Below are 24,089 nucleotides of genomic sequence, written 5' to 3'. Positions count from 1 at the left end.
CTCAAACTCCTAACCTCAGGTGATCCACCCACCTCGGCCTCCCAAAGTGCTGGGATTACAGGTATGCGCCACTGCGCCTGGCCAGATTTGATGATTTTTGAGGTGGCATATGCACAAAGACCATCCTTGTCCTGTATTGAAGCACTTTGGCTCTACCTGGCCAAAGACAGACCTGCTTATGCCTCAGAATCCCCTTTAAGGACTTGTGGCCATGGAAGGGTCTGACCGTAGATGACTCAGCTACATTGGACTAGGTGGACACCCTGGACCCTGACCTCTGTTGGTTAGCTGGAGTCATCTGAGTTGTTTCCTGTTGCTAACTGCACAAGCTGTGCTACCTGCAATGCCTCTCCAGGGACTTGCTTTTGACTGCCACCTCCCCCTGATTCCTTTAGTCACCCCACTTTTGCTCTCTAAGGTTGCTATTTCTATGTCCCTCTGTCACACAGCTTCTATGTTTTATGGCTACCCAGTGGGGCTCTGTAGTCCTAAGGATCACCTTGGAGGTGACCAGGTGCCTGTGATCATGCCTCTCATGATGATAATGATCATGGTGATCCTGTCTAGCACTTTGACAAAGCCAGGAGCCTGCATAAAGTCGCCCCCACCATAGTCAAGGACAGATTCAGGTCTCATGGTGCCTTGAGACTGCTGAGTTAGCTCATAGACTTGGTTGGTCTCTGGAATATATTCTACGTCTTTGCGCATCAATTCGTCTAATTATTGGTATCATCCCAAAGGAACAGGTTGAGTAGTCCCATTCCCCTGCATGTCTCTGTTGAGGGGCTACTCAATCTGTGGCTCAAGATGAGAGGCCAGGCTTTCCCATGCTGCAGCCTTGACTTTGCCCCATGCTTTGCATCCCTTCTTGGGGATTCAACTCCAGAGTGGTCATCAGAGCACAGCCATTTCAGGCACTCTTGGTGATGTTTGCAACCATTTGAGCTGGAAATTGTTCCTAGAGTACCACTAGCTTATTCTAACACTGGTTTCCAGCTTTCTTATACTTGGGTGAACAATATCAAAAAAACCCACTGCCTAATACACTACTGAATTTAAAGTATTTGGGATGGAATTTGACACACATGTGTGCATAAATGCTGATCTAAATTGCCCTATCATCCAGAGAGAACCTAGTTTTTAATTGTTTTTCTTGGCTTGTATAAGACTAGCTACTGAGAGCTTTGAACATGTTTATAAGATTCACAACATTGCTGGCTCTTTTCTACAAGGGACTATATAGTGAAATTTATCTCTATGACTTGATATTGTAACCTCTATCAATATTAGTAGCATATTTATATATATTATAATTACCATAATACTCATAATTATACATAAAATTATTATATATAAATTTATATGTAAATTACTATTATTATTACAGCTGTGATAAGTGCTTTCTGTACTTTACCTCAGTTACCTTGAGAGGTAATTATTTTTTATCCCCTTTGTGAAATATAGTTCAGAGAAATTAAAAACCTTGGCCAAAGGCATATAACTAATTAGTTGCAGAGAGGCTAGAATTCAACCTTACTAGTTATTTGCTCTCATATCAAGAACAAGCTCACTAAATATCTTTGAATTTCAAGTACAGTGACTGATCCATAATAAATGTTCAATACGATTAGTTGACTCCAAAAACATCCAAGAGATACTGTTTGTATATAACATTTGTGCAAACGTAATCATATGCTGTAAAAGCAGATTGCTAATAAAAGAATCCTTTTCTGGATACTTTTGTAAAACTAGAGAGAATGCTCAACCATTGACTTACAAAGCAGTACATCTGCTTATCCTGCCTTGCCACCCCTTCTATTCTGCCTCATGCTTTTTTTTTTTTGTTTTGTTTTTTTTTGTGACAGAGTCTCACTCTGTCTCACTCCAGGTGGAGTGCAGTGGTGCAATCTTGGCTCACTGCAACCTCCGCCTCCCAGGTTCAAGAGATTCTCCTGCCTCAGCCTCCCAAGTAACTGGGATTTTAGGTGCCTGACACTGCGCCCAGCTAATTTTTTTATTTTAATAGAGACAGGGTTTCACTATGTTGGCCAGGCTGGTTTCGAACTCCTGACCTCAGGTGATCTGCCTGCCTTGGCTGGCCTCCCAAAGTGTTGGGATTACAGGCGTAAGCCTCCATGCCCAGCTATTCAGTCTCATGTTTTTCTGAGGACATTTACCTGGGCTGATTTTGTGAGATATAGTAGGTTGGTGCAAAAGTAATTGTGGTTTTCCCATTACTTTTAATAGCAAAAATAGCAATTACTTTTGCACCAACCTAATGTGGCAGGACGGTGAAAGGAAAGAGTACTGGCTTAGAAATAGGAAGATTCTAGCTACTTATTTAACCACAAGGAGCCTTTGTTTCCTGATATTTAAAATGATGAAATTTTTAAAAATAGGAAGGACTTCTGGTTTCAACTCCAACATATAAAAAACTTGGAAGTCAGCACTTTTATCTTACAACAAGAAAAAAACTGGCCAAACTGATTATCAATGACTTTTCTTAGACCTGTCAGAGAATTGAGGTCACAGGGAAAACCACCACCTCAAAATCGAGAGAGACAGGTGAATGCAGGAAATCATAGCTGAGATCTCCTTCCTGAAAGCAGAAGCGACAAGGCCATACATTCAAATGTAGTAACTCTGAAGGATTGCTGGAAGCAGTGCACAAAGTAGTGTGAGAGTGAGAAACTCCTGGGAGCCACAGTCAGGGACCCCACATTTTGTTTAGGTTTTACCTCCAGCTACCCCACCAGGTTCCTATGATGAAAACCCAAGAAGTGTTCTCATGCTTCCAGCAGGGGAGGGGAAAGGTGACCACTTTGAACCAGATCCAGAATGTTCTCCATAACAAGGCCTACCACAGCAAGGGAAAAGATTGATAAGAGCCTCGTCCAATATGAGGGGAGAGAAATAACCCAACTCCAGCTTCGTCTAGCCTTCCCGTGTCACCTAAGGAGAAACAAAATAGTTGAGAAACACTTGTAAAGGCCACCCCAGGGACACAGGCCTGAAAGAGACTTAACCATATGATAACAGAATGCTCCCACTACCCTTATACCCTGCCACCACATCAATAGGTGTCCAGTGTAATAGCCGAAGGTTAGAGCTGAAAGAGCTGCAAGCCTTAGACTCTATATAAGAAGGAATGTTTAGGGAAACCCAAAGACAACAGCAGAGACAGAAACAAGGACACTAGTGGAAATTGAAGGCTTTGATACCTACAACTACAGCAAACATTAAACACAGCCCAACTCCTAGCCAAATTAATATAAAACTTCACACTAAAGGTCTGTTTATCTCAGCTTCCATTACTTAATACATCATGTCTGCTTTTCAACCAAATATTACAAGTCATGCTAGTAGGAGAAAAAAAAACACAGTCTGAAGAGACAAAGAACCAGACTTAGATATGGCAGAGATTTTGGAATTATCAGACCAGGAATTTAAAATAATTATGATTAAAAAGTCAAACTCACAGAAGTAGAGTAGAATGGTGGTTACCAGAAGCCATAGGAGGGTGGGTAGATGGGGAAAGGGGAGATATTGGTAAACAAGTACAAAGTTTCAGTTAGATATGAGGAATAAGTTCTGGCATTCTATTGCACAGCGTGGTGACTGTAGGGTTAACATTAATGTATTATATGTCCCAAAATAGCTAAGAGAAGATTTTAAATGTTCTCACTGCAAAAAAATGATAAATATTTGAGGTGATAGATATGCTCATTAGCCTGATTTGATCATTTCACAATGTATACATGTACAGAAACATCACATTGTACTTCATAAATATATACAATTATTATTTTTCAGTTAAAAATAAAATAAAACTTAATGATGGCTAATATGCTAAGATCTCTAATGGAAAAAGTAGACAACATCCAAGTATAGATGGGTAATGTAATCAGAGAAGTGGAAACTTACAAAGAACCTTTTAAAATGCTAAAAATAAAACAAAAAAAAAATGGTACCAGAAAGGAAGAATGTCTTGAATGGCCTCATCAATAGATTGGATGAAGCTGAGGAAGGAATCAGTAAACGTGAAGATAATGTCAGTAGAAACGTCCCAAAATGAGATGCAAAGAGAAAAAAAGAGTGAAAAAATAGAACAGAATATCTAAGAACTATGGAACATTTTCAAAAAATATAACATACACATACTGGAATAGCAAAAGGAGAAGAAAGAGATAATGGAACTGAAAAAATATTTGAAATAATAATGACCAATAATTTTTCAAGATTAAGGAGACACCAAACCACAAATCCAAGAAACTCAGAGAACACCAAGTAGGGTAAATACCAAGAAATCTATACCTGGGTATATCAAATTCACATTACAGAAAGCCAAAGATGAAGAGAAAACCTTAAAAGCAGCCAGAGAGGGGAAAAAACAAACCATGCAAACAAGAAGAAAGTGAAGTAAAATATTTAAAGTATTGAAAGAAAAAATCCCAGCAATCTAGGATTCTATATCCAGAGAAATTCACTTCAAAGTAAAAGAGAAATAAAGACTTTATCAGGCAAACAAAAAATGAGGAATTCATTACCAGTAGTTCTGACCTGTAGGAAATGTTTTTTAAAAGTTCTTCAGAAAGAAGTAAAGTCATTTAGGCCAGAAACTCAGATAATCTACATAAAGAAAGAGTGTCAGAGAAAGAATAAATAGAGATAAAATAAAACTTTTTCTTTCTTTCTTTCTTTCTTTTTTTCTTTTGAGACGGAGTCTCACTCTGTCACTGGAGTACAATGGTGTGATCTCGGCTCACTGTACCCGTCACCTCCCGGGTTCAAGCGATTCTCCTGCCTCAGCTTCCTGAGTAGCTGGGATTACAGGCCCCTGCCCCAACACCCGGCTAATTTTTGTATTTTTAGTAGAGACGGGGTTACACCATGTTGATCAGGCTGGTCTCAAACTCCTGACCTCATGATCCGCCCACCTTGGCCTCCCAAAGAACTGGCATTACAGGCATGAGCCACCACGCCCAGCCCTATTTCTTATTCTTAATTCCTCTAATAGATTAATTGTTCAAAGTAAAAATAGGAACAGTGTATTGGGTGATTATGTTATATGGATAACTGCAATGAATGATAGCAGTATTATAAGAAATGGGAGGGAGGAATTGAGATTTCCGTTATAAGGTACCTATAATACCAGTAAAGGTGTATAGTGTTATTTGAGAATGGACTTGGATTAGTTATGAATGTATTTTGCAAACTGTAGAGAAACCACTAGAAATAATTGTAAAGGAGCCTAATTGAGGAGAGAAAATGGAATCTCATAAAATACCCAGTTAAAACCAGAGAAGGCAGAGAGAGAGAGAGAGAGAGAGATGCAAGGAAAGTGCAACAAATAGAAAATAGTTACATACATGGTAGATATTAATCCAACTATATCAATAATCACTTCAAATGTGAATGGTCTAAATATAAAAATTAAAACACAAAGATTGTCAGAGTGGATTAATTTTCAAAAACAAGATGCAATTATATGTTGTTACAGATATATCAACAGTAAAGATTTGGAAAAAGATATTCCATACTAACACTAATCAAAAGAAAGCTGGACCAGCTATATTAATTTCAGACAAAGTGGACTTCAGAACAAGGAAAATTGTCAGGGATAAGAAAGGGCATTTGGCTTGGCACAGTGGCTCATAGCTGTAATTCCAGCACTTTGAGAGCCCAAGGTAGGAGGATTGCTTGAGCCAAGAGCTCGAGACCAGCTTGGGCAACAAAGTGACACCCTATCTCTACCAAAAAAAAAAAAAAAAAATAGCCAGTTGTAGCGGTATGCACCTGTAGTCCCACCTACTTGGAGGCTCAAGTGAGGAGGGAGGATCACTTGAGCCTAGGAGTTCAAAACCAGCTTGGGTAACATAATGAAACCCCATCTCTATAAATAATTTAAAAATTAGCCGGGCATAGTAGCATACTCCTGTAGTCCCAGCTACTCCAGAGGCTGAGATGGGAAAATTGCTTGAGCCCAGGAGGTCAGTGCTGCAATGAGCCATGATCTCTCCACTGCACTCCAGCCTGGGCAACACAGTGAGACTCTGCCTCAAAAAAAGAAAGAAAGAAAGAAAGGGCATTACATAATGTAAAAGGGTCAGTTATTCAGGAAGATATCCTTAATATGTACATCTAACAAAAGAGCATCAAAATATATGAGACAAAAACTGATAGAACTGCAAAGAGAAATCAACAAATTGACCATTATAGTTAAAGATTTTAATACATCTCTTCTAGTAGCTGATAGATCAAGCAGGCATAAAATTGGTAAAGACATAATTGGCCTGAAAGTTCCATTCATCAGCTTGCTCTAAATGACATTTATAGAATACTTCATCCAACAACAACAGAGTATATATTCTTCTTGACATCACATGGAACATTCACCAAAATACACCACATGCTGAACCATAAAAGACTCCAAAATAAATTTGAATTACACAATCTATGCTCTCAAACCACAATGAATTAAACTAGAAATTAATAACAGAAAGATAGTATGGAAAATTCCAAAATATTTGCAGATTAAATAACACAATACTAAATAACACATGGGTCAAAGAAGAAACTCCAGAGAAATTTTAAAATAATTTAAATGAAAATGAAAATACAACTTTTCAAAATTTCTGGGATGCAGCAAAAGCAGTGCTTAGAGGGAAATTTATAGCATTGTTAGAAAAGAAGAAAGGTCTAAAATCAATAATCTAAGAATAATCCGCCTGAGGAAACTAGAAAAGGAAGAGTAATTCATGCCTACAACAAACAGAAAATAAATAATAGAAATTTTGGCAAAAATCAATGAAATTAAAAATAGGAAATCAGTAGAGGAAACACAATAAAACCAAAAGCTGGTTCTTTGAAAAGATCAATAAATTTAATAAACCTCTAGCCAGACTAACCAAGAAAAAAAAAAGAGAGAAAACACAAATTACTAATATTATTAAAGAAAATTGGGCTAGGCTTAGTGACTCACACCTGTCATCCCAGCACTTGGGAGGCTGAGGTGGGAGGATCACTTGAGGCCAAGAGTTCAAGACCAGCCTGGGCAACATAATGAGACCCCATCTCTATAAAAATTTGAAAATTAGCCAGGCATCATGGCACGTGCCTGTAGTCCTAGGTACTCAGGAGGCTAAGGCAAGAGGATTGCTTAAGCCCAGGAGTTAGAGGTTACAGTGAGCTATGATTGTGCCACTGCATTCCAGCCTGGGTCACAGAGTGAGGCCCTGTCTCCCTAAAAAAAAAGAGAAAAGAAAATGAGATCATCATTACTAATCCCATGGACATAAAAAGAAAAGGCTACAAACAATTCTATGCCCACAAATTTGGATAAATTAGATGAAGTGGACTAATTCTTTGAAAGATGCAAACTATACCAAAACTCACACAAGGAGAAATAGATGAACTGAATAGGCCTATATCATTTTAAAATTTCAATCAATAATTAATAACTTTCCAAAAAAGGAAGCACCAAGTCCAGATAGTTTCACTGGTAAATTCTACCAAATATTTAAAGAAGAAATGATACCAGTTCTCTACAATCTCTCCCAGAAAATAGAAACAGAGAGAGTACTTGCAAATTCATTCACTGAGGCCAGCATTACCCTCATAAAAAAACCAGAAAGACAAAGTGGGATGACTGTCACTGCCCAATTTCAAGACTCACCATATGAAGACATTACAAGAAAAGGAAATTGTAGACCAATATCTCTCAAAAACATAAATCCAAAAATCCTCATCAAAATATTAGCAAATCAAATCCAACAATGTATAAAATGAATTATACACCACAATCAAGTGAGATTTATTCCAGATATGAAAGACTGGCTCAACAATTAAAAATCAATTCATGTAAATAATCTCATCAAGAGGCAAGAGAAGAAAGTCCTATGATCATATCAGTAGACGTAGCAGAAGCATTTAGCAAGGTCCAGCATGCATTCACGTAAAACTCTCAGCAGAGTAGGAATAGAAGGGAATTTCCCAACTTGATAAAGAGGCCTATGGAAAGCCTACAACTAGCATACTTAATGGTGAGAAACTAGATGATTTTCCTCTAAGATGAGGAAGAAGGAAAGAATGTCCTCTCTCACCACTTCTATTCCACATTGTACAGGGAAGTCCTTGCTAGTGCAGCAAGATAGGAAATAAAAGCTATACGGATTAGAAAGAAAAATTAAAACCATCTTACATGATTATCTGTATGGAAAATCTCAAAGAATCAACATAAACTCATGGAAATAATAAGTGATTATAGCAAGGTTGGAAGATACAAAGTAAATATACGAAAGTCGATTGTTACCAGTAGTGAACCGTTGGAATTTGAAATTAAAACACAATACCATTTACAGTTGCACCAGAAAAATATAAATACTTAGGCATAAATCTATCAAAATATGTACAGGATCTATATAGAGAAAAGAGATATAAATTAATGGAAAGATTATTCCATATTCCTAGATTGGAAGATTCAATATCATTAATATGTCCAGTCTTCCTGACTTGATCTATAGATTAAACACAATCTCAACTAAAATCTCAGCAAGGTACTTTGTGTAAATCAACAAACTGATTCTACAGTTTATGTGGAAAAGCAAAAGACCTACAATAGATAATACAACACTGAAAGACAAAGTTGGAGGACTGACAGTGCCCAATTTCAAGACTTACTGTAAAGCTGCAGTAATAAATACAGCATGGTACTGGTGAAAGAATAGGCACATAGGTCAATGGAACAGAATACAGAGCCCACAAATAGACCCCCAAATAAATACAGTCAACTGATCCATGACAAAGGCAATTCAATAGAGAAAGGATAGTCTTTCCAACAAACGGTTGTGGAACAACTGGATTTTCATATGCAAAAAAAAAAATAGACACAGAACATACAATACACCTTTTAGAAAAATTAATTCAGAATGGATCTTAGGCCTAAATGTAAAATGCAAAACTATAAGACTTTGAGAAGATAACACAGGAAAAAAATCTAGGTCTACTTGTATTTGATGATGCATTTTTAGATATGGTACCAAAAGCATGATCCATCAGAGAAAATATAAATAAGGTAGATTTTATTGAAGTTAAAAACTGCTATGGAAAAGATACTGTTAAGAGAATGAAGCCAGGCGCAGTGGCTCAAGCCTGTAATCCCAGCACTTTGGGAGGCCGAGACAGGTGGATCATGAGGTCAGGAGATCGAGACCATCCTGGTTAACACGTTGAAACCCCGTCTCTACTAAAAAATACAAAAAATTAGCTGGGTGTGGTGGAGGGTGCCTGTAGTCCCAGCTACTCGGGAGGCTGAGGCAGGAGAATGGCATGAACCCGGGAGGCAGAGCTTGCAGTGAGCCGAGATCACGCCACTGCACTCCAGCCTGGGCGACGGAGCGAGACAACGTCTCAAAAAAATAAAAAAAAAGAGAGAATGTAAAAACAAGTCAGACTTGGAGAAAATATTTGCAAACACATATATCTGAAAAAGGGCTTGTATCCAAAATATACTTAAATATATTTAAAATATACTTAAAACTCAACCACAAGAAAACAACTCATTAAAAAGGCAAAAGATCTGGATTAACTTATGTAATTATTTACACATGTAATTAATTAATTCCTACTAAGGAAAACTTACAGATGGCAAATATGCATATAAAAAGGAGCTCATCATCTCATCATGTGTCATTAGAGAATTAAAGCAATAAGTTAACACTATACACCTATTAGAATAGCTAAAATTCAAAAAATTGACAATACCAAATACTGATGACAATGTGGAGTAGTAGCAGGAGCTTTCGTTGTTGGGAATGCAAATAATGGTAAAGCTATTTTTGAAGGCTGTTTGGCAGTCTCCCACACAGCTAAACAGAGGCTTACTATATAATCACTCTACCGGGTATTTACCCAGTTAAATTGAAAATTGAAAGCACCTTTATTCATAATCGCCCAAAACTGGTAGCAACCAAGATATCCTTTAAAAGCTGGATAAATAAACTGTGGTACATTCATGCAATGGAATACTATTCAATAATAAAAAGAAATAAGCTATCATGTCATGAAAAGACATGGATGAACTTTAGTGAAACAAGTCATAGTGAAACAAACCAGTATGAAAAAGCTACATACTGTATGGTTCCAATGATATGACATTCTGAAAACCACAAAACTATAGAGACAGTAAAACAATCAGTGGTTTGGGGGGAAGAGAGGAAAATAAATAGGTCAGGAATTTTAGAGTAGTAAAATTAGTTTGTGTAATATTGTATTTGTGGGTACAATATATTATGCATTTGTCAAATGTCATAGACCTGTACAGCACAAAAACCGGACTTTAAAATACGAACATGTTTAAGAATCATTTAGGAGGTTGGGGGATTCCAGGGAGAAATGCAGACTGTGCAAGAGGATCTAACTGCCTTAAAAATATGGACAACAACCTCACTGAAGGGTAGAGAGGGAAAAAGTATCATCCCCTCTCTAAGTAACTTTGGAAATGAACAGAGTCTGTAAGAGGAAGGCAATAGGAACTGCACAAAAGCACTGTATTCCACTTGATAAAATTGTTCCCCATGGGGATACAAGTTAACAGTTACCATACTGCTGTGTATGTATACAGGAATTGAACAATTAAGTAAATAGCAGCCAGGTTACTTACTGTTGGAATGGGAGTTTACAGAAAAGCAAGGGATGGAAATTAGAAAAAAAAGTAGGAAGTGCACTTATAGTAATATGTGTAAAAGCTTTGTACACTTAATGTATTATTATTTATGCATATTATTTTTACCCTGAAGGTATTATTTATTATAAAGGATTATTATTTTCACATTCTTTTATGCATCATTCAGATCATGTACTTAAAGAGGACATGGACTAATTCAAAAAGCTCAGAATATTTTCAGATACAACTTTTTAACAAGTATGCCCGTCTTCTGAAGTGGTCCTTTAAATTTGTGTAGACAGATTATGTTCTGTGGTCTGTAGGAGCTGTGTACATCAGAGCAGCTTATTATAAATACCTAAAGCAAAAGAAATGGTTTATTTAGAAAATAAAGTATAGAAATATGTTAACGGCTCCTATGTGATGTCAAAAGTGGAAATAAGGTAGAAAATTCTTATTTTATGTGGGATACTATAAATACCTGGGTGTTTTCAAATAGTCACGTTTTTAGCACAGCATAGTCCAAGCATCTGGGTATTTGAATTTTTCCCTTTCCAGCTGGTAATCTTGATATGTTATAGATGTAGGCAAAGCCTCAAAGTTAAATCATTTCCAAATGCTTTGAACAGCATTTAACTGGAAATAAAATTTCATTCAACATCACCCTCTCCACCTTCTTTTATGTGCAGTTACTTTCCATATCTGCAGCAGGTAGACAGGAGAGTGCCAAAAAAGAATCCTTCTCTTACTCCACAAATCAGTAGAAGGCCTGATGACTACATCCCCAGAACTTGGGTTTCAGACACACTATTAACTTGCCTCAATACAGTGCAAATAATTTTCCAGATTGAAGCATTGCTCTATTTAAATCAAACTTCCTGCCTATTAATAGCTATGAAATACTAGAAAATATTACTGGGCCAATAAAGCATTGTGTCTGTTCAAATCTTTTTAAAATGAGGCAAGACAAAAATACATACATACTTAAATACATATGTACATAACATTGCAGAATCTCCTTTAAAAGTTTAAATAACAAAATCAGCCATCCAGATTTATGTGGAGATTAAAAAAGTGAACCAACTGAAAATCTAAGGAATCTTTGTATGCCAACATTCCATTTCCATACTTTCTTCTTCTTTTTCTTTGAGACAGAGTCTTACTCTGTTGGCCAGGCTGGAGTGCAGTGGCACAATGTTGGCCCACTGCAACCTCCGCTTCCCAGGTTCAAACAACTCTCACACCTCAGCCACCCAAGTAGCTGGGATTCCAGGCATGTGCCACCTCACCCAGCTAATTCTTGTATTTTTGGTAGAGATGGGCTTTCACCATGTTGCCCAGGCTGGTCTCAAACTTCTGGCCTCAACTGATCCACCCCTCTCGGCCTCCCAAAGTCCTAGATTACAGGCATGAGTCACCACGTGCCAGCCCTTACTTTCTTCCTACTTGCTTTATATTCACACTCTCCTTCATTGGCTTTTACTGATAGCAGCATTGTTTCCTGTTTATTTTTATGACAATTTTCTGCTTACCTCTGAGCACACCTCTGCCCTCCCTCCACCATCCCACCACCCTCCACACACAAATGATTGCAGATAGTTTGGGATTTGCAGTGCAAAGGAAATGAACACACATAATTTATTTATTTTTTTCCTTGTTTTCTTCCTTTCTTCCTTCCTTCCTTCCTTCCTTCCTTCCTTCCTTCCTTCCTTCCTTTCCTTCCTTCCTTCCTCCCTCCCTCCCTCTGTCTCTCTCTCTTTTTTCCTTTCTTTCTTTCTCTCTCTTTCCTTCTTTCTTTTAATATTGCACGGCCCATTCATCATTCTGTACAATTAGACAAATGAAAGGTATCTTTGTTTTGGCTTGATCTGTAATTCTTTTCAGATTCATTATGTGCATGGCCAACCCAAAAAAAACATGGTACTTTTGGGCAGCATCTGATTCATCAGGAAATTCCTCCTGCTATGATATGTGGTTGGGGAGAATGTGAGTGATGTGATCCAGATGCATGAGCTACCCGTTGCCAGTAGTGCAGATGTGTTTCATACACACATGCCCAGATGGTGACCCCTGTGGCATTATTAATGAGTTCCAGATGCCAGGCTTCCTTCTTTGCATGTATGTGCCTCAATTTCACATATTTCATGTGTTTATTTATGAGGGACAGCATTCCTACATTTCATATATGGCAGTTACTATTTAAAATGAGAACTTTTAACTACTCTGGAAATTGTTAAAGAATCTTTTAAATTGATATGAAATGTGTCTCTCATTTCAAAATGACTACCCATGCAATCATTGAATTCACAGAGCAAATTTCTGAACTTTCCCTTCATATATTGAGAAAATATGGTGCTGGGTTACATTTTAAAGATAGTTAAGAAATAAAATATTTGCATACATAATACATTCTAATGATTTTTTGCTTTCTTTTCCTTTTTGATCTCCAAAGTCTATTTTTAAAAGTAACATGTCTGTGCATTGAATATTGTTATTCACTATTAATTAAATCTAGGCATCAAGAGAAATTTGACGTCTTCTAGAAATTTTCCATACTTATAGATCTATAGGAAGAGAACTGGTTTTATTAAAATATAGTCCAGCTATAGCTCCAAACTATCATGGATTGTAACTCCATGGATTAGAAGAAATTGATTAGTCTTATATTTTGGTTTAGATCTAAAGTACAAAAATAAGAGCATAATAGTTCCACTGAATTAAAATGAACCAACTCAAGTTTTTATTTTAAAAAACTCCAGGATTTTTATGGGAAAATGTAAAAATGAATCAAATTCTTAAAATAGATGAAAAATGCAAATAACAGATGATCAGACTTTGAAAGATGAAGTTCATGTCCATTTCCTTCTTTAAAAGTTCACCAGAAGTGAACTTTTAAGTCAGCAAACGCATAATTTATGATAGAGAACTATCTCCAAAATCAGCTACAGAAAATAAATGACCAATATGCTGATGAGATTTTTGTTAAGGGGCTACACACTTTTTTTTAAGACAGGGTCTAACTCTGTCACCCAGTGCAGTGGCACGATCCCAACTCACTGCAGCCTCGACCTCAGGGGCTCAGGTGGTCCTCCTACCTTAGCCTCCTGAGTAGCTGGGACTACAGGCATGTACCACCATGCCTGGCTAATTTTTGTAGAGACAGGGTTTGGCCATGTTGCCCAGGCTGGTCTCAAGCTCCTGAGCTCAAGAAATCCATCCACCCCAGCCTCCCAAAGTGCTGGGATTACAGGCATGAGCCACCACACCTGGCCATGGTGCTGCATACTTTTACTGTCAATAGCAGAGGGTCAAAGTTGCTGAATGCTTAAGTAAGCACATCTTGAGTCTTGGTTACTTAGCATGTGGTTTTGGGTCCTCTTAAAAACTATTTTACTTCCTTAAGTAAAGCTTGTTTTTCCTATGTGTGTACGTGTATTTATATCAGTTTCATAAAGGTCCTAACTCATTCATTTTCCACACCCACAAAGTAGGATGGAAAATTAAAGCAGTTATCTGATAAATGGAGGCAACAGTAAAGAGGCTTTTTTTCCCCTGAAAGTATTCCTTGAAGTTAAAAAAAAAAAAAAAAATGTAAGTTATAGGATTTGCTCCCGAACTCCTCAGATACTCACCTCAGACTTGCTCCGTGTATGTTTTTGTTCAAGTGCATATCTATGATAACAACTCTAGGGTTCTCTGAAAGAAGATTCAGAGCAATTCTAAGAAGACTTCAGATCATTTATGAGGATGGAGCAATCAAAGGAGAATGATGAGCCTGGGAAATGTCTTCTTATCTGACACTGAAAGAAGAATGGCTGTGGCCTTGCCTTTCTCATTTCTATCTTGAAGTCCTGTCCAAGAGCTTTGGTTATTGACCTTAGACTATTATCACCAAGACCTATTTAAAGGATCCAACAATATATCCATAGATCTTTTGTTCTAAGCCTCCCTTTTCTATTGCGAAGATTGAGAAGGTAAAGAAAACAAATGGCAGCAGCCTTTTTAATACTCAGAATGATGAATATGCGATAAGCAAGCTCTAACCACTCTTGCCACATTGCTGGCAGACTTCATTAACTGATCATAAGACTCTACCACTAAACCAGGATCCAGACTCAGAATCTTCAACAAAGCACTGCAGGCTGTCACTAAAACTTAGTTAACGTACACCCTTGAAACAAAAACCTCTTTGCCATTCCCCTTATATTCATTCTGAGCAAATAACAGGTGGTTAGTCTGAATGCGAGAAAACATAAAAGACCAAAGGATATTGCTATTGATTAAAGCTGTCTGCTTTTCCCAGGAGGATTGACTAGCTGGTATTAGGCTTGGTTTGAAAAGTAAGAGTGTAGCTATGGTAACCATATCACATCAGTGACCCAGAGACAGTTCACTCTGCCCTGCTCCCTGACCTATGGGAATGAGACCAGATTAAAGGACCCTCTGAAGGCTACTTGGACTCAGGTCAATGGCATAGGTCACAAAGGATTTATGCACCAAATGAACAGGAAACCTTGCAGAGTGCCCAGGGACTGCAGGCAGAAGACATCCCAGGGGCTTCTCTGAAACTCTGACCTCCACTTCCTCCTTTGACATTGCTGTCACTTTCATATGAGCACATGACAGAAACAAAGCCCCTGGGCTCTGTGTAGTGCAGTATGGTTTTCAGAGTGCTTTCCATTCCTGATCTTGTTTGAACCCCGCCTCAGTCAGTGCAGGGAAGCAGTGCAAGCATCGGTACCCCCAATTATACAACTAAAGTGAGGCTCCCTTGTCCAAAATCACATCTCTGTGGAGGCCCCATCTAAAACAGACGAAAGGAAGTGACAGAAGGCAGGGATTTTGGATTGTTTCCCATTGGAATTTTCAGATAATTGTGTCCATACTTTCCATGGCCTGGCCTGTCTAAGGAAGCTTACAGTTTGATGGTAAAGCAGTTGCATGGTACAGACATGATGGTGAAGGTGGTTCCCCCAGAGATGCTTCGGACTCATTTAATAATGGAGATGCCATTCAGGCACTTGGGCCATTGAAAGAGATTTTCTGTTCATTTCTATGACAGCTGGTGACCTTGTTGCAGATGTGGATTGTCCCCTTATATTTCACGATAAAACTATACTGGTGGCGGTTTCTGTCTATGTGGGGGATGTTCTCCGTTATTACCAGTTACATCCTCTTCAGAGCTACCCGAAAACCCCTCTCAGGAAGGACACCACGGTATGTATTCCATACATTCTTTCCCTAGGAGCCCCTTTATTTTAAATATTAAAAAGCATATTTTATAGCCATTTTCCTGGGTTGGGGAGTGGCGGCGTTACATTTCTTTTACTTGTCTTTTACCTTTGGTAGCAAAACTCTTGAGAAATTAGCTACACTGCTGTTAGTTTGCCTTCATTATTTAATGGCAGTTCAGATATTCATGTAAAATTTATTACTTCAGATATTAGCTAGTGAAATGCAGAAGAAAGGGAAGTGAAACTATTGTTTAAAATTTCTAGAGCATTATTTGCAAGTTTATTTTTACCTCAGCATTTTGCTTTATTCCACTATACGTTGTGTCGCACATTTTAAAATAAAGCAAGAGTTGAAAGTTGTGTTTCAACCTGAAAATATATAATAAATCATAAGTCATAGACAACTTATTATTCTAATAACAAATGATGCTTTAATATTCCAGTGGTCACTTTAATGACCATTGTCAGCCTCCAAAGATGTGTATAACTCCATTGTATTGTTCACAAATCTTTCCGAAGTGCTTATCTTCACATACTGCGCCTGCAGGCTTGCTTTTGCACCCCCTGTTCTGTGGATAAAATCCAAAACCTCATCAAGATAAAACTGCAATGAGATAAAGTGTATAAAATGGAAAATGGTAATAAAACAATGCTAAATTTGACCTTTTGGGAGAATAAATCATAAGCTCCAGTGAAATACTTTTATGATTATTTAGACGTTTGTTTTCATCTCTGAAAAAGTAGGAAACACGTATGTCAACTTTTCCTTCAAGTTAGGAGAAGGAAAAATACCCAATGAGAAATCAGATAAATAAATGTGATGATAAAAATGGAAATCCAAATACATGAATTCATGTTATGAGTATTTTAGTTTAGTTCCACTAAACTAAAAAGGAAGAGGTCTGGGGTGCTGGTAGGAGACCTTATAAACTGGCCAATTTGGGGTCTCGGACAGCGCTTGTAGTGTCTGGCTTATCAATCAGTAAAGTGAACGTATCGTACCTTTCTCCTTCTTAGAAAATATTCTAAGTTATTTAAGATTTGTGAAAGTGCTCTGAGTTTGGGATGAATCAAAATGTGCTTGTTTTCATCCCCTGGATATAATCTATGTTGTATTTCTGTGAGAATGGTTTGCCTATCCACTGTATAATGAATTACCCTACCTAAAGGCAGTGTTTTTGTGCACTTCAGTTCGTGCAATGCAGAGGAACTTTATTACAAGAAATACCCAAATGCTGCCTTATTACCCTTTATGGCTTGCATATGTCCACTCTCTTTCCCATGCCCAAAGCATGTCCTCTCAGCTTCTTCCTGCCTGCACAACTCCAAGCCCTAAAGGATAGTCTGAGAGTCAAGAGGCTCCACTGACATTACAAAGCAAACTCAGCTGCCATTTGAAGAGACATCAGTGAGCAAGGTGAAGTAGGGCCTCTTCTAGAAGAGCAGTCAGGATGGAGCTCCTGTACATAAGAGGCAATAGGCCCCAGAATTATCATGGATCTTTGCTTGCTTATTGTATTACAGGTGAGTCACATTTTAACTATCTTCCATTTGGAAGCAGAGGACTTCATTACAGGTGAGGGGAGCTGGGTGAAGAAATCAGCATTGCTGTAGAAGGCAGACCTGAGAGCAGTAGAGAGGAGTGCTGGAGAGCACCAGCAGTTCAAAGCCTACTGTTCCTCTTTGAGAGCACATCAAGCTGTTGTTTCAGGATAGGGTGCCCAGAGAAGGGGAAGTGAATTTCCTCTCAACTACAGTTGGTTTGTCTGGCAAGCAGTGAAGTTCAGAGTCAGAAATAAGCCACATACGTGGTGGCTCACGCCTGTAATCCCATCGCTTTGGGAGGCCGAAGTGGGTGGATCGCCTGAGGTCAGGAGTTTCAGACCAGCCTAGCCAACATGGTGAAGTCCTGTCTCGACTAAAAATACAAAAATTAGCCAGGTGTGGTGGCAGGTGCTTGTAATCCCAGCTACTCAGGAGGCTGAGGCAGGAGAATCACTTGAACCCAGAGGCAGAGGCTGCAGTGAGCCAGGATCACGCCATTGCACTCCAGCCTGGGCAACAGAGCAAGACGCTACCTCAAACACACACACACACATACACACACACACACACACAAACACTAGCCACAAAGAGCTGGGCTTGATCACATCAAATCCAACCCAAGACCAAGCTTTCCTTTTGGAGGCTGCTCTGAAGCAGTTACACAATCTCCTATCTGGCTTATCTGCCTTACAGTGTAAGTCTGGGTAGCGAGGAAGTTCTGGACTCTACTGTTCCTGAACATAGGTTCCCCAAATAAGCATGAAAATGGCAGGAGAAGGGGGGCTTGAGATTTGGAAAATCGAACACATCCATAACAGTGATATGACATATTGAGCATTTAGTGTGCCAAGTTAATAAACATCAATACATTAGCTCACACAATCTTCACAACAACTTTAGGAGCTAGTGTTATCATCCTCACATTATAAATTAGACAATCATAGGAAGGAATGCCAAGTAAATTGACCAAAGTCCCATGGGCAGTAAGCAGCAAAGCCCTGGATCAGACCAAAGAACTACTTGGCTGCAAAGCTCCTGCTCCCAAAAGCATGCTATGACTTCATTAACTCAACAAACCGCTTTGCACAGAGAAACCCTGCCGTTTAAAGGTTATTAGTCCTAGAACATCTCTAATGCTGGCAGAAGTTTGAGAGAGGCCCCTTCAGGCAGGGAGATGGGTCACCAGTGTGTGTGGAGTTCAAGGAACCATATTCTGGTACTGGCAGGTGTTGGGGGCCCAGTAGAGGGGACCTTCTCAGAGTTTGCCTGTTTCTCCATCATCACCACTTTTAGCAACGTAAACTTCTGCCTTGATCTAGCTGCTCTGAGCAATGATCTAAGCTGCTCAGTACTGACAAATGAAAAGAACCCATGGCTTGAGAGTCACTGTGGCAGAAAGACCCCAAAAGCCTTCTCTGGCTTCCTTTTGAGGCCACACAGCCTCACAGTAATTTGAGCAAACTTCTGCAGCCCAGGCAAGTTTCTGTCTCCACATAGCTCACCCCTGCCCACTCCCCCACACAGCTCACCCCTGCCCACTCCCCCACGTAGCTCACCCCTGCCCACTCCCCCACGTAGCTCACCCCTGCCCACTCCCCCACGTAGCTCACCCCTGCCCACTCCCCCACGTAGCTCACCCCTGCCCACTCCCCCACATAGCTCACCCCTGCCCACTCCCCCATGTAGTTCACCCCTGCCCGCTCCCCCACGTAGTTCACCCCTGCCCGCTCCCCCATGTAGCTCACCCCTGCCTACTCCCCCCGGAGCAGGATCACACCTGGTGGAGGAGGTGGCAGCACAGACTGTCCTTGAATATCAGTTGCTTGAAGTGCAGAAGGCATTTCACCATAGAAGTGATGTATATGACAACACATTTCATGAGCTAGCCCATAACCCATTTAAACCATAATGTTCAGAAGGTCCCTTCTGACTGGAACTCAGTGAAATAGAGCACCTATTAAAATCATATTGAAACCTTACGCTAGTAATATCATAGATATTAAGCATTTGGTACAGTGGCTCCAACAGCGAGTGAGCTGGGGAAGGTGAGAGAGTCAGAGACAGGGCTCAGGGCTTGGGGGTGAGAGGGTGGGGCTAAATCTCTGGAACGAGATTCTGAATGCAGTTTGGGGTGAAAGGCAGGAAAGAGACTCCAAGAGGATGTGCAGGGAAAGGGTTGTGAGGCAAACAGGGCCTTCTGCCATCGCACACCCTTGTAAGCAGCATTCCAGCCACCTCTTCATTTTCTTAGAGCAATAAAGATAAGCCCCCAGCTTTCCTTCCACCACCTCTTGTACCAATGAGCATAGTAGCCCCTCTGCTGTGGCCCTCCAAGAATGGAACTGGGCTCCCAACCTCTTCCCCTGTCTTCCTAGACATGAAGCTGTCACGTGGTCCTTCTTGTAGTTTTTTTCTAAGGGCCTTTACTGCCAGTGAAGAAGGAAACCAGCAGAGGGGAGGGCTTCCTTCTATATTCTCTCCAATCACCCTCCATCCTTATCCTTTTCCTTCTCCACTTAGACCCTTTGGGAACAAGGAAAGGCCTTAGAAGATCACAGAGGGTGCTGGGGTACACACAGGACCCTTCCACACAGCAGAAGGAAGTAGCCTGGGGCACTCGTCATTTCATCCCCTGGGCTAGGGGAGGGCTCTTTGGGTGGAGGGGAAATGGGATGAGGGCTGGGCCCACTACTGGTGATATCTGCACTGGGGCTGGGGGAAAAGGGGCAACAGAACAAGAGGGAAGAAAAACTCCTGGGGAAGAAGGTCTGGACTTCCCTTTGACTTCTCATCCCACTTTTTGTTCACCTCCAAGGCACTCCTGCTGAAACCACTCAAGCTTAACCCTAGGACCAAATGAGAAGGGGGTGGTGTGGGGAGGCAGGGTCCCAGGAAGAGTAACCATTCCTGAAGGCTATTTTTAAGTGAAGCATCTGAGGGATGTAGACAAATTTAAAAAGAATTCACATATGCATATACACAGAAACACATAAGCATGATAGTTCTATTCATATAATGCTTATTGCCATATATATCTGTTCTGTGTGTTATAAACATAATTTTAGAAATGAAAAACTGATTTATAAGTCTTTGAAAAAGACAAAATATTTTCTAATAATACCACGTTCTGTGTTTCTCCCCATTTTTCACTCCACAGGTTGGTCTACAAATGGTTTCTTTTGATCTACAAACTCAGCTATGCATTTGGTGTTGTGGGTTACTTGGCTATCATGTTTACAATGTGTGGATTCAATCTGTTTTTCAAGTAAGTATCTCCTATTAAGACATTAATATCTCCAGGCACTTGCGTGGCACACTCACCTGGTCATGTTCTCTTAATCCGGAAGCATCTGGCCCTACAATTTTCCATGCACACATGTTTTATAGTACATATCCACACATAGTCTTGTCTGGGGAAAACCAATAGAAAGGGAAGAAAGAAGCACCCTACAAAATAATTTTTTAAAATTAGGAGCTTTAAGGAGAATTTATATTTGGTCTGCAAATTTAAAAGACTACTATTAACAGTGGACCTACAATTGTGCTAGAGTAATTCTTACTAAACTCATTTCTCTTCTACGAAATTCTCAAGTACCTAGATCTCCTTTTATATATATCTTCTTATCTAAAACCTCTAGAATTATGTTGTCCAATATAGTAGCCACTAGCTCATGTGACTAATGAACACCTAAAATATGAAATAAGATGTATTCTAAGTGTAAAATACATACTGAATTTCAAAGACTTACATAAAAAACATTTTTATATCAATTACATTTTGAAATGATAGAATTTAAATGTATCAGTGAGATTAATTTCACCTGTTTTTTGTTGTTGTTGTTGTTTGACATATTAAATGCACCTACAGAAAATTTAAAATTATATTTGTGACTGTATTTCCATTGGACAGTACTGCTCTCTTGAATTTGGTTTCTGATAGTCATGAAATGCCTTGTGTTAGGGATACTTGGAAAAGGAGGAAAAGTGAATGCTTAGAAATTGCAAGAGGCTGGGTGCCGTGGCTCGTGCCTGTAATCCTAGCTACTTGGGAGGCAGAGGTGGGAGGATTGCTTGATGCCAGGAGTTCAAGACCAGCCTGGGCAACATGGCCAGACCTTGTCTCAAAAATAATTTTAATTGGAAAAAAAAATAAGCTGGGAAACCAAATAAACAAATAAAAAAGATTTGAAGGATAGAAAACATGTCAATATCTATTGTTTAATAGATGGGGAATTTTAAAAAAGAAATTGAAAGAGAAGTAAAGGTATAAAAGAGCAAGAAAGTCTAGGGAGAGATAAAGGAAGTTGGGATAACCCTTGACTAGAGCTGTGCTCCCACTTAAGGTGGTTGCTGAGACATGCTGTGGATGGCCTTCTCAGGGGCACAACTGAGGCTGAGTAACCAGCCTGTGTCCTGGAAAGGGGATTGAAGACATACCACACTATGGTATGCAAAGCATACCTATGGAAAGCAGCTCAAATACAAATCCCCCAGAATAGCTCTCACATCAAAGTTACTCTAAACTTCTGGGACCATAACAGAAACTGAAAAGGAGAGATCATCAACCCTTTACTCAGAAAATAGGGAAGGCAGTTGGAGGGAGAGTCAGCCCTGGGTGAAAGGGCTCTTCCTAGGGCAATATAGCAATCTGATTTTATAAGCATTTCATAAAACTTTCAGAGCGGGAGCATCTAACATTTTCTAGCAGAAAAGGGGTAGAAAGTAATTGTACAGATCTATTATTGCTAGGCTAGGATATAGAAAGACACTGTAATATCTTTTTTAACATACTCTCTATACTGGTTTATTTTAGTGAACATAAAAATACTCATAAGAATTTTTTTGAAATCACTAGGAACAATAGCTGTTCTAAGACTATTACCTCATAAGATTTCAAGATCCTCATTCATGAATTTTCCTACAGTAAGGCATACCAAAAACTTAACCCTTCAGAAAAGTAACTATTTTGTTTTCACTACCTGATGATTATCATTGTATTAAGCTTTTTTCCTAGGGCCACAAGTGTGTTACTGTACTTTTTATCAATAAAATTATAAATACATATTTCCCTGGACGTGGAGGGAAGATACTCCTCATGTCCCCTACTGTCCTAATTCTCAGATATACCCAGACAAATCCTGAAAGGATGAAGCTACCACATGTGTTGGAAGCCTCAGTTCATATCACCCAAAAATCTGTACTTTCTAAATCTACAAAGCTGTCTGCCTTCACCATTTCTTCCTGCAATGAACAGAAAACAGAAATAGGTTTTAGAGACAGACTACCCAACTCTTGTCCACACTTTCCTCCCTTCCCTGAATCAATCAGAACCACCAAGGCTCACTGCTGGTATTTGAGATTGTTTTATAGATAGAGCAAAACAAATGTGCAGTTATTTAGATTCACAAATTAAATTTAGGGCACATTATTCACTTTTAAAAGAGATCTTTCCATTAAGAGAAAAAAAAAACTGGGTGGGGGGATGATCACAAAGAATCCTGGTATAATTGAAATGTGATTTAACTTGCAAAAAGTTTTTTTCAGTTAATACATAGCAACTCTGGCATGGTAATCAAGGGCTTCAAGATATGAGCTTGATTTGTGGTTTTGTGATGTACCAATTGTTGTGTCAAGCAAATAATGTTTTCTAAGTCTCCATGTTTTCACATGCAAAGTGGGGGTGATAATATCTATCTCAAGCACTTGTTAGGAAAGATCATTGGAAAGCATTCTACAAAAATCTAAGTTATACAGCAGACATACTTGAGTATGTATTAAAGACATACTTTGCTGTATTAAAGAATCAATCACTGACAAGCTCTTCAAAAATACTGCTGTCCAGACCCCAACCCAGATCAACTAAACTCCAGTCCTTGGTGGTGGGCCCATGTGTCAATGCACTTTTAAATTTTCCCGGGTGATTCTAATCTATGTTTAGGGCTGAGAACTATTGCTCTAGTGCTTTTTAATGTTATCTACCCATTGGAGTTACCTGGGGTGTGGCCTGGAGATGGAAACTGTTACAAGCTGCTGAGGCCTACCTGTAGTTGAGCCTGAAACCACTGGTCAGAGTCAGCTTGTCTAGGCACTGTAGTCCTAAGAAGCACTTGAAGGCTGTCTCAAGAATTCCTTTGTCCAGTTGGCACTGAGTGCTACAATTTGAGGGAAATTTAGAGAATTTTAAATTATTTCATTTAAAAAAAGAAAAATCAAACAAAAAAATGAAAAAAAAATACTCACAAGGTTCTCTTAGATACTGTCAACAGGAAATATTTTCCAAACTCCAGCTGTTTTGAAATATGCCACATTCTTATTTCCTTATACTGTTGTTTTCAACAGAATCAAAGCTAGAGATTCCATGGATTTTGGCATTGTGTCTTTGTTCTACGGCCTCTACTATGGAGTAATGGGGAGAGACTTTGCCGAGATCTGCTCAGACTACATGGCTTCCACTATAGGGGTAAGTGTTGGTTTCATTTTCTGAAACCATTTATGACACATGGAGAAATGGTCTCATCTTACATGTCGCATCCATTTTCAGAAATAAATAAGTCTTTCTCCATATACTGATTATCGTTTCCTTTGGAACTATTTTGGTTCACTTAGCCCAGTTGTTCCCTGAATTCTCCTTGCATCAAAACATCGTC

At 39.1% G+C, this 24,089-nt stretch overlaps 2 protein-coding genes across 9 annotated transcripts in view; one reads left to right on the top strand and one right to left on the bottom strand.

Annotated features, from left to right (window-relative positions):
• Positions 1-24,089, top strand: part of RNF175 (ring finger protein 175) — a 67,778-nt gene that overhangs the window by 15,629 nt on the left and 28,060 nt on the right. For all 7 annotated transcript variants that reach the window (XR_005238673.2, XR_012093481.1, XM_037993054.2 and 4 more), the window contains exons 4-6: positions 15,726-15,880; positions 20,600-20,707; positions 23,782-23,902. Coding sequence is in view for 5 of the 7 variants with exons in the window: in XM_037993054.2 (XP_037848982.1) it covers positions 15,726-15,880; positions 20,600-20,707; positions 23,782-23,902 (384 nt within the window). In the remaining 2 variants the exon portion in view is untranslated. The remainder of the gene's footprint in view (positions 1-15,725; positions 15,881-20,599; positions 20,708-23,781; positions 23,903-24,089) is intronic.
• TLR2 (toll like receptor 2) overlaps positions 20,718-24,089 on the bottom strand; it is a 39,716-nt gene continuing 36,344 nt past the window's right edge. The window contains exons 4-5 of one of the 2 annotated variants that reach the window (XR_005238667.2): positions 23,484-23,594; positions 20,718-20,889 (exon numbers count right to left, since the gene is read on the bottom strand). The gene's annotated coding sequence lies outside the window, so the exon portion shown is untranslated. Of the gene's footprint in view, positions 23,595-24,089 lie in introns of both variants that reach the window. The other variant, XR_012093480.1, reaches the window with a different exon arrangement.

Source organism: Chlorocebus sabaeus, chromosome 7, assembly GCF_047675955.1.
Source record: "Chlorocebus sabaeus isolate Y175 chromosome 7, mChlSab1.0.hap1, whole genome shotgun sequence".
Classification (NCBI taxonomy): Eukaryota; Metazoa; Chordata; class Mammalia; order Primates; family Cercopithecidae; genus Chlorocebus; species Chlorocebus sabaeus.
This window is presented reverse-complemented; position numbering and strand designations above follow the sequence as displayed.